General features: G+C 37.3%; 2 protein-coding genes across 4 annotated transcripts; both read right to left on the minus strand.

Annotated features, from left to right (window-relative positions):
- Nucleotides 1-834: 834 nt before the first annotated feature.
- On the minus strand, nucleotides 835-2,407 carry LOC132186995 (small ribosomal subunit protein mL103 (rPPR7)). Its single transcript, XM_059601134.1, has one exon. It carries the CDS (start codon nucleotides 2,238-2,240, stop codon nucleotides 1,032-1,034), a length of 1,209 nt encoding a protein of 402 aa, XP_059457117.1. The 5' UTR covers nucleotides 2,241-2,407; the 3' UTR covers nucleotides 835-1,031.
- Nucleotides 2,408-3,799: 1,392 nt separating this feature from the next.
- LOC132186295 (splicing factor U2af large subunit B) lies at nucleotides 3,800-10,397 on the minus strand. Of its 3 annotated transcripts, none has more exons than XM_059600188.1 (13): nucleotides 10,145-10,397; nucleotides 8,445-8,731; nucleotides 8,041-8,154; nucleotides 6,842-6,912; nucleotides 6,127-6,197; nucleotides 5,964-6,023; nucleotides 5,817-5,876; nucleotides 5,632-5,692; nucleotides 5,412-5,524; nucleotides 4,854-5,300; nucleotides 4,600-4,735; nucleotides 4,257-4,324; nucleotides 3,800-4,043 (listed from the first exon to the last, which is right to left on the minus strand). In XM_059600188.1, the coding sequence occupies exons 1-13, from the start codon at nucleotides 10,271-10,273 to the stop codon at nucleotides 3,906-3,908; spliced, it is 1,755 nt and encodes a 584-aa protein (XP_059456171.1). In that variant the 5' UTR covers nucleotides 10,274-10,397; the 3' UTR covers nucleotides 3,800-3,905. The 3 variants fall into 3 exon arrangements, 2 of the variants coding, with proteins under 2 accessions (XP_059456171.1, XP_059456172.1); XM_059600189.1 differs by having other exon boundaries at nucleotides 5,976-6,023; nucleotides 10,145-10,396; XR_009440740.1 differs by having other exon boundaries at nucleotides 4,017-4,043; nucleotides 4,257-4,475.
- Nucleotides 10,398-10,637: the final 240 nt, after the last annotated feature.

A 10,637-nucleotide genomic window follows, 5' to 3' on the forward strand; every position in this document is an offset into this window, starting at 1 on the left:
AAACTTTCTCTGCACCCAATATAACGGTAGCACACAAGTAAAGCATTGTCCTTAATGATGGCATGAATTATTCCTACAAAATAGCGAGAATCGGATAGTCTCCATTTCGTTTTACTTTTTATAAGGGTAAAATTATCTAAAAATTGTCATTTCACTTTTTTTTAGACAATTCTACCCTTATGAAATAAAGGACCAGCTCATCTTCGTTTCAAACAAAAGGAAAAAGCGGCAACCTAAAAGTCATACTTGCTGAAGTACTATGAGGCAACTGGCAAGTTTAAGTTACATTTGACACCACTTTATTTCATAGAATCAATGTTTTGTATAATCTACTGTTAGGGATTTATGTAGTTTACAAATTTCCATCATGCTTCTAAATATCGCGATAATACAAAAAAATACGTATATACCTTATCTGAAAAAAGTTCAAAAATGTTTTTTATATTTTAAAAATCTACTAAACAATGATTAATTTGATTAATGTGATTACATGATAAGTATGGTCAAGATCCTCTAGAATTTACAGTATAATTCTACCATGGAGTTTGTAAAATCCCAACCATTATTCTTAAGAAGAGGAATCAGAATGGGTTGTCGAGTTTGTCAAGATGTTGATAACAATGACAAGACAGATCAGAATTTGATGTCGAAATCAAAAGATGTAGCCATTTTAATTTGACTTGGTCTGTGTTGAACAACATAAAAACAAAAAAACAAAAAATTCTCATATCTTGAATTAACTTTTGCATCATTTAACCTTAAGAATTAAAACTTACAACCAACCATGTTTTGAGTTCCCAACACTAAAAACAGTAAGATAAAGAAACTGAGACGAAAACAAGAACCGAGGATTACAAATTATTTTCCCCAAAAAGGAAAACTTAATTTCCAGAGCAAACTAACATTGCCAACCAGCATCGTCCATCAAAAGTCAAAATTTTATCAAATTTGAAGTATTTGCAGCTAAAGATGATTAGATCAAGCAACAAGCACAGCCAACTCAATAAGCAAAACAATGATGCCAGGAATCATTATGCTACGGCCTCTTGATCTTCAACAGCATCAGCATCAGCATCCACAGAAGCCAAACCATGTTGCTCCTCAACCTTTCTCCACGCGTTAACAACATTTGGTGGGAACTTCTTCTTTACTGTCCGGATCAATCCTTTCGCCTCCTTCATCTTCTTCTTCTCCACCAACCCTTCGACCAGATTCTTCAGTGTGGCAAAATCCGGAATTCTATGCACCTTCACACTCTCCTTGAAAACCTTATACCCCTTCTCATAATCCCCATTCCTACACAAATAATGTATCAATGTCCTAAAAGTCGCCGCATTTGGATTACACGCATTTCCCTCCAATCCCTCATAAACCTTCATGGCCTCATCCATCATCCCACTCTTAAGATAAGAAGTCATCAAATAATTATAGCTAATCGTATCGGGTTTGAGTCCCGCATTACTCATCTCGTTGATCCATGCCATCACATTCTCCGGCTGACCACCGTGCGCATGCATAATCCTCACATTATACGCAGCAACATCGATCTCACACCTCTTCTTTACCATCACATTCCACAAATTATCGGCCTCCTCGCTTTTCCCCTTCTTGTACAAAGCGTCCAATATGGTCGTAAACGTCACTGCCGTTATCTCCACCCCCTTCTCCTCCATTTCCTTGAAAATCCCAATAGCCTTCTCGGTTGCACCTGCCTCGCAGTAGGACTTGGCCAAAATCCCATACGAAACCTTATTAGGCGAGACCTCGTATTTCTTAGGAATTTCATCGAACAGTTGGGGTACCTTGTTGAACATCTTCGATTTAACGCACGCCGATAGCAAGGCGTTGAACGAGACCGCCGATCTTCGAGTACCCAGCTCGTCCATTTGGTCAAAGGTTCTCAAGGCGTGGTCGAACATGCCGGCTAGGCCGTAGGATCGGATCAAAGTGGACAAGAAGCTTTCTTCTTTGATTTTGGGGTCTTTTTTGTGGGACTCGATGAGGGACTCGATGTCGGCGAAGCGGTGGGACTTGGCGAGGCGGCGCACAGTGAGGTCCTGAGCGTAGCGGGAGGAGGTGGGGGAAGAGTAGTTTTTGGAAACGGACGAGTAGATTTCCAGGGCTTTGTCAGGGTCGTGCTCGGTCCGGAGTTTCGATTTCGCTCTGGAAATGGACATCGAAGAGGAATCGGTGGTGGTGCTGAGGCGGCGAAGATGACGGAGGGGAATCGAAGACGACATTTCTTGCAATTTTGGGTTTCTGTTGGCGGAGGGGAGAGAGAGAGAAATGCTATGAGGGCTTTGCTGAGCTTCGAGTCTTGTGTTTTAGGGTTTTAGACGTTGTTAGAGGCAAGTGTTTCCCGGATTTGCTAGTAGGGAAAACTCATACCCATTCCTCAGGAATCTGTTTTTCAATGGGTAATTGGTTTCTCTAAATTAAAATTTAATTTAGAGAATTAATTAATTTTTTTTCTTATTTAAATACATTTTACATCAACTTCTTTATTCTTTCTCTTAATTTTTTAAATATGATTTTTTTAGTCTTTCATTTCCTCCAACATCACCAAATTCAACATCGAGCACCTGACACTCGTTATTGTTGTTGGCTTAGCCAAATCACTCCGCCTCAAGACCAAGACCCAAGTTTGCTGGTCGTGAGCTCTTATCACCAAAGACCTCGTTCTTCCACAGGGTCATCACCGTGCACATCAAGGAAGAGACCAAGGTCATTGAAGGTGAAGTTGTTGAGATTCAAATCAACCTCCTTGCAATCGCTAATGCTGTCTAAGAGAGGGAGAGAGAGAAATAGTTTTTTTTTTTTTTTTTTTTTTTTTTGTATTAAACACTATTTAGTTTGAGCTATAGGGTCAATCAAAATATGAGAAATGCTACTCAACATTTTCAAATGTCCATATTTCCAGCATTTTTGTCTAGATGCATTCACATTCACTTGATTTTTTTTCTTTAAAAAAAAAGAAGAGAAAATGCCCTTAATATAATTAATTTTATTTATTTATTTATTTATTTTGGTTTTTATTTAGTTTTGTCGTGTAATTGTATCTTGGAAATGAAACAAAAATAAATTGCTTGAAAGAGAATGTTTGGAAATGGATTGTTTTAGGAGTTTGGCTTGCGGCCAGGGAAAAAACACGAGGATTGTTCTCTCTTACAGAATAAACGGTGGAGGTTGCTTTTAGTGAAAAACTAACTAGAGTTCTCAACAATCTTGCAATCTCTACCGTTTAAGGAAGCAACTTTTTCTCAAATTTTTGGGTGAAAAATTTGGTTCACCAAGTGACAAACTTTAGTTATTTATCTTGGTAATTTTTTATATTATTTTTTTCAAAAGGGTGCCGTGTTATTTATAGAAAGGTATACTGTATCATTGTTGAGAGAATAATGAGCTTTTATTAGGATACATTCTTAATAGAGTGAAACGTGGAAGTTTTATACATTACTTATTGTACGATATCCAACGAGTAACATGTCATTAAATGAATGATGATCTCCTAAGAATCTGTTCTCACCATTAGAATTTCTAGTATTCAAATTATACAGGTGTGATATTGAATTGTTCTGTTCACAGCTTCCATCACTTTTCTATTAAAATCAAGGAAGACTAACCATGCATGATACATGCAACTGCACATACCTACATCCCTAAAATTATACCCAGTGGAGTTGGCAATTACTATCAGTCTATCATGTGACTGATCTCCATTAAAGATTTTTACTATTTAAGTAATTTATTAGAACATATAGTGCGTGCTTAAAAATTTGAAAATATATCTTGCAGCATGGACAACACAAGCTCATTATCTAAAATTACTTTAATGGCAACCATCTACACTGAGTACCTCAGCGAAAAACACAATCATACAATCATACCAATGTGACATGAAATAACTATCCTTCGTAGTCCCCCTGAGCAAACTTGTTCTCCGGATAAAAGACGGCCACGACTTGATTCCCACCAAATTTTCTTCCATTCAACCCAGAACGTGCTTTTGCAGAACCATCAATGTCTGCATACTCCAAAAACACCTGACCAAAGACAATTGTTTTTTTAGCAATTACGAGTTCAAACCAACGAACAAGTTCCAGTACAGGAACAGAACAAATAGATTTTTGGTTCACAAAAACAGCTACAGCACATGCATCACACCATCATTTTCATTCTAGATGATGCTATATGCTTGTTTGTTATCTTTTCTAACCATATGTAGATTTCTTATCTGAGAGTAAAACCGTACTAACCTTCCCAACTCCAGGTAATGGTTCACCATTTGGCTGTGGGCGTGGGATGACGAGGTTTACCAATGCACCTGCAAATCACATCAATGATTCAACATGCTTAACATTTATCAAAATATACAAAGAAAATTCTCAGGTGAACATGGACGGAAGGTTTTGGAGGCTTCTGTCTGTGTATGTTAGGCCTGATTCTTTAAAGCAGAATGTGGGACTACAAAAAAGCTGTAAAACAAAAAGATATAACACAAAGAAAATTAATACACATGCAAGAACCTTTGTGGGTGAAAATGACGATACATCAAAACAAAGACTCAGCATGTCAACATTAAATAGACCAAGGTTTTACCAAATTTTCCGCATTCCTCTCTCATGTCTTCCAAAATATCTTGATAATCATCATCATCTTTAAGTTCATCAGGAGAAACCACCTGGGTTAGACATACAACCTTTGTGGCCACTGCAGCAGGTTGTAACATAAGCTTCTGCAAATCAAAGGGCACATAGTATTACACACACCGACACTCATAAAGCTTTGCTGCTAAATCAATGCAGCCATACAATGACAAAAGATTAACAATAACAAATCAGATTAGAGTTTACCTGCAATGCAATCTGCTGCTGTGCATGTAATAATACATTCTCTTGCTCAGGTTTAGGTTGGCTAGCACCCTGGTTAGCACGTCTGACAGTGAGAGTTTTATCACCCATCTTAATTCCATTCAGAGCTGCACAAGCTATGTCCGTAACTGAAAGATCTTGGTAAACACAAAAGGCATAGCCTTTTGAATTTCCGGTTTCTCTGTCTTTCACAAGATCAAAACCCCGAAGTGGCCCAAAAGTCTCTAACAACTCCCTGATCTGTATTTCTGTGAAGTAATAGGGAAGCCCACCCACAAAAATGCGATCAGGACCCTCAAGACCACCTGCGGATCCTGGTGTTAAACCAACGGCAGCCAGGTTCAGATTAGGATTGGGCTGACTTGGACCAAGCGTTGCGGCAAGAGATGGGTTGTAGTCACTAGGTCTCCTCACCTTAACAGGAGCACCCTAGAAAAGTAGAATGAATCAAAGAGGTCAGTCCCATGTCATGCAGAAACTGTCATGGGTAGTGCACACATCAAATCATAATCAATTTTGATCAGAATAAAAATATTGCACCTCAAAAATAATTCCATCTAAAGCCATTGCATTACTAGCCTCCTCAACAGATCTCATCTCCACGAAAGCAAACTTCTTTTCATGGTTTATGTACACATTGACGACAGCATCACCTGAACACACAGAGAGAGAGAGAAAGACTGGATTAAGAAACCATCCAACTACAAAGGCAGAATACTTATAAAAGCAAATCGAGATCAAACACTGAGCACTGACATACCAGGACCAGCAGTGTTTCCTCCAATTGCTGCCATAACATGACTGAAAAATGTTGCAACAGACTGCCATAAAACATGTGAGAAAATTATGACCACAGGGCAAAGCAAACTTTTTTTTTTTTTTTTGGTGTTGCGGGGGAAATAAACATAATAAAAATAATGACAGAGTCAACAAGTTGGAGTGAACCTGTTCATTTGCTGTAGGAGGAAGGCCACCAACATACACCCGACGAGCATGCCTTGTAGCCTGATGCCATAAAATAAATCATATTAGATATTAATATGAGCTAAATTTGAAGCTAGTATATTTTTTATAAGAATTTAGCGCACTTACTACAATGAGTACCTGTTGAGTCATTGCCTGTACTGGCATAACAGGAAGAGCTCCAAACGGCTGTGTACAAATAAAAAAGCATATGATTAATGAAAATTAACGCATCATCATGAATACCTTTTGCATAGAAAAGAGAGGAGAAGAAGAAGAAGAAAGAGCATACCTGACCAGTTGCTAAAGGAAACATGTTCGGAAACATCCCAGGAATAGTCGGACTGGTCCCAGGAATCTGACCTGCAAAGAGAAGTATACTACTTAAGATACAATTGTAACATAATATCTTACCCTACTATGACGTAGCTTGACTCTTTATCACTTCATTTTCCATGAGAGAGCATTAAATTTAGCACATCCTAACCTCTTTCAATAATGTTCGTCAAAGAAGATGAAAGAAATACATTATATACAAGTTCTGGAGGTAATATTTGTAAGACTACCAAAACAGGCAATAGTTCCCGGTTGAAGACGAACAAGACCCATCAAACCGGTGCATTGTTTCCTCCTTGTACATAAAAGCTACAGATGTCGGCTCACGCCCATTGTCAGCTCAGTGGGGCAACTAGCCCAACATTGCCTTCTTACAAAACAAGACAAGACATAGAAACAAAACAAAACAAACACCAAACACAACAAAAAACCAGAAACATCTCTCAGTTCCAATTCCAGAATTATTGCACCAAGTAAACAAAAAATAGAAAGTGCAGTCCATCCAAAGACCACAGCTTTAAAAAGCTGTATGATCAAATGAAAGAACAAAATATCGCTTACCAAATGACACCATGCAATTTTGATACGAACTTTCCACACTATATCCAAAAAAGAAAAAAAGCAGTTAAGAAAATTATCACAATCTTAAATACATAAGAGGGTACATTCACCTGCAGCAGTGGCAGCACCAGCTAACAATGCGGATGCAGGAGGCGCCATATCAAAACCACTAATCCTTTTGCTGCAAGTAAATAACATTAGTATACTAAGAACAACGACGATATACAAGAGACATAATCAATTAAGCACCATACATTTGAACACATAAGAGTTTGGAGAAACAACACGGGTTAACCCACAAAAGAAGTAACACAACAACAAAAGAGAATGGTCACATTAACCTAACGAAGAACTGCTTAAAAGTATATATAGCACAACAAAAAATTCTGAGAAAATAAACAGCATAAATAACATTTGGTGCAACTTATGCCTGGAAGACATTTTATGCAACATTAAGAGAATTGTCACATTAACCTCATGAAGAACAACTGCTTAAAAGTATATATAGCACAACAAAAAATTCTGAGAAAATAAACAGCATAAATAACATTTGGTGCAATTTACACCTGGAAGACATTTTATGCAACATTTAGGATCTTGGCCATTCAATATCAACATTATTCCACAACCAAAGATGGTGTTTACAGAGTACATGGTATAGAACAGATTTTCCCAACCAATACAGATATATACATTTCACTATCTCACCCGCTATAATAAAAGCATATAACAGAAATCTACAATTTACAATGAGTCAAACAGATACATACTCCAATAAAATTGCAAATTGGAAGTTATCCGCTAACAGTAGACAGCACGTCTGCCACATTGTTTTACAGTTTGATAATCCCCATTAAATTACAAAAAGTCCCCAAGACATTAAGAGGTCAACACTAAAAGGCTTCTGAAAAGTAAAAACTGAAGGATAATCGGGGAAATATCTAGACATAACAAAAGTGATAAACAATGGTACAAAAGAAGACAGTAGCTACTATTTATCTACTTCATGCAGAATTGAAAGAAAAAAAAGAGTACAATATTGAAAAGATTCTAGGGGTGGAAAAATTAATATTCAGAAGATAGATCTTTAGCAAATCCTTCTATTAAGTGATAGGTTCAACACCCCAAACAACACAACTCTAAAATGACTAGTGCAGGTCTCCACAAAACATGAAAATGACGACAACCATTAATTGCCCTACATAAACTGCAGTCAACAACTACCAAATTAAGAAATTCCATTGGCAAAAGTTCAATAATTAAAAAGGCATAATCTAAGATTTACAAATTATAATCTTGTATAACCTACCTCTTAGAGCGAGAACGAGATCGTGACCTCGATCTGTGCTCAGATTTAGCCCCTGAACGAGAGCGAGACCTATGTCTGGGCCTATCATCTCTGTCTCTATCATAATCCCTTCGTCTGTAAATAAAATAAGCACAATATCATCAAACATGAAAACCAAACAAGATTTCACAGTATTTGTCCAAAGACGTGAGCTGTAATAGGGCATGTAATGCAAATCCATAAATCAAACACCCAAATACTGAGCACCAGAGCTGCTCAATATGGAAAAAATAATTCATCTGGATTCAGTATCAACAATGTCCAATGTACTACCAGAACTGAGTTGTACTTGATCAAAAGCAAAATAGTCCCCAACTCCTCACAGAACTACAAATACATCATGAATGCATCAATTTATTTATTACCTGTCATAATCCCGGCTTCGATAAAAATCATCATCATCTCTATCCCTCACTCTTTCCCTTCTTTCGCCGCGATCCCGGTCCCTGTGACGATCTCTATGATGACGGTCCCGGTCCCGGTCCCTGTCTCTGTCCCTTTCCCTATCTCTGTCCCTGTCCTTGCTTTTCTCCCTATCACTGCCTCTGTCCCTCTCCCGATCTCTGTCCCTATCCCTCTCCTTATCACGCCCTTTTTCTCTATCCTTCTCCCTACTTTTTGATGATTCTCTTTCATAATCACGAGAACCATGCTGCAAAAGATTCAGTCAAGTTAGCAATACCAGTAAACAATTGATAACAACCAACATAACAGCAAATCACTTGGGAAGTTAAGAGAGTTTAAAGACCTGATATTTAGTGCTAGATTTTTTTTTTAAAAAAAAAAATATATTTTATTTAGTGCTAGCTTTTAAAATGAGCAGAAGAAACCCAAACAATACAGCAAGAACACCCACAAATCCACACACCTGACAAGCCTTCAAACTCAAAACCACAAAACAACAAAGCCCAAAACCCCCCGGGGCACTCAACGCTAGAAAGCATGAGTCTTGCCTTTCCCCCACCTAGAGGATGCTCCCTTAGCATTATAGTTGATGGAGCATTCTAAGTTCAAAAGCTCCCTTCTACCCTTTACCTTCTTGAGGGGTAGCCTCTAAGGTAACATCAATCCCCTCACATGGATCCCTCATCAAAAAGCAATCACAAGTATCTCTTTAACATGTGTCTAAAGAGCAAATACTTACTGATCAGTAAGACAACCAACAAGATGCAATAAATGACAAGCAGACATTCAGGACTGTACACAGAAAGCAAACAAGAGAACATGTAATGTAAAGAAAAATAAACAGAATAGACCAAATTCAAACTTAAATCTATACAGAGATACAAAATATCAACAAGAAACAAAGTTAGTTTCTTAAACCATTATTTATGTCCAATTTTTTTTTTCTAAGTATTTAATTCCAAACATTTTATAATTGAAAAGAATGAAGTTGAAAATTTCAAGCGGACCCTGACATCATAATCTTTTTTTCCTCCTAATTCAAAAAAAAAAAAAAAAAAAGGTGTCCCTCCAGAATCTAGTAACCTAATACTAAATATGTCGAGATAAAACTCATCCAATCCTACAAGAATCTCAAACAATAATCTCATAACGGAAATAACATAAAATTGTAAGACAAAATTCAACAAAACCTATGAAATAGTACACTTTCAGTAACCGATGAAAATCATAAACTAATAAAAAAAATCAAGGTAACAAAGCCTGTACATAATCATAAGAGAGGAAAAACTCTCTCTCATAATAAAGCTACCTAATGTTTCATTGTTCTCTTCCACTCAAAAAAAAAAAAAAAAAGATCTAGAGCCCGAAAATCCTCTAATTCTTCACAGAAATGCCCATGGTACAATTCAAAGCAGTGAACCCATTATCCATCAATACAGTAGCAAGAATATTAAAGTAAACGCAAGAACTTCGAATCAACCCAAAACCCTAAAAATTAAACTCGATCGACTGCTTCCATTTAGAAGCCCTCGATTTCAATTCCAAATGAGCCTTATCGTAGAAAACCCCTAGATTCAACCAAAAACTATAATATTCGCAACCCAGACTAAGCTCTGTCTCATACATATATACATAAGCAATAGGTAAAGGTGTATTAGACCTGAGACTTGGAGTCGCTGAGATCTTCGGGACCGCCATGGCTGCTACCACGAGGTTGAGGGGAGGAGACACCTCCATAGTTGTCAGCGTCCTCTCCGTTGCCTTCGTATCTTCCCTCGTAATCAGACATCTTCGTTTTGCTTTTTCTCACTCTGTCAGTGTGGTCGTCGTGTCTTGCTTCGCGTTCGTTTCTCGGGAAATTAGGCCGAGACGAGAAGAGACTGAAGGCGCTGAAAATTCTAGGGCTCGAGGAGGGTTTTCCCACTTTATATCTAGCACGTGACTGAGAAAGCGTGTGGAAATTTGCCCGATATATTTATTTTTAACAATTAAAGCTACATTTGTTTTGGAAAATATTCTATTTATTCTTTATATTTAGTACAGGCAAAAATATTTGTCAATATTTATTCAAAATATATATATATATATGTTTGTCAATAAAAAATGATTTCGGGTCAACTCAATCACCTCATAATATTTACATTATTAACGTT

This window comes from Corylus avellana, chromosome ca7, assembly GCF_901000735.1.
Source record: "Corylus avellana chromosome ca7, CavTom2PMs-1.0".
NCBI lineage: Eukaryota > Viridiplantae > Streptophyta > Magnoliopsida > Fagales > Betulaceae > Corylus > Corylus avellana.

What these genes read in the sequence shown, in the direction of transcription:
- LOC132186995 (XM_059601134.1), bottom strand. Translation starts at nt 2,240, where the DNA reads ATGTCGTCTTCGATTCCCCTCCGTCATCTTCGCCGCCTCAGCACCACC.
- LOC132186295 (XM_059600188.1), bottom strand. Translation starts at nt 10,273, where the DNA reads ATGTCTGATTACGAGGGAAGATACGAAGGCAACGGAGAGGACGCTGAC. An exon ending in TCTCGTTCTCGCTCTAAGAG is followed by an intron (nt 6,913 to 8,040) that starts GTAGGTTATACA and finishes ATTTACTTGCAG; the next exon opens with CAAAAGGATTAGTGGTTTTG. An exon ending in AGCAGCAGATTGCATTGCAG is followed by an intron (nt 4,736 to 4,853) that starts GTAAACTCTAAT and finishes TTTGATTTGCAG; the next exon opens with AAGCTTATGTTACAACCTGC.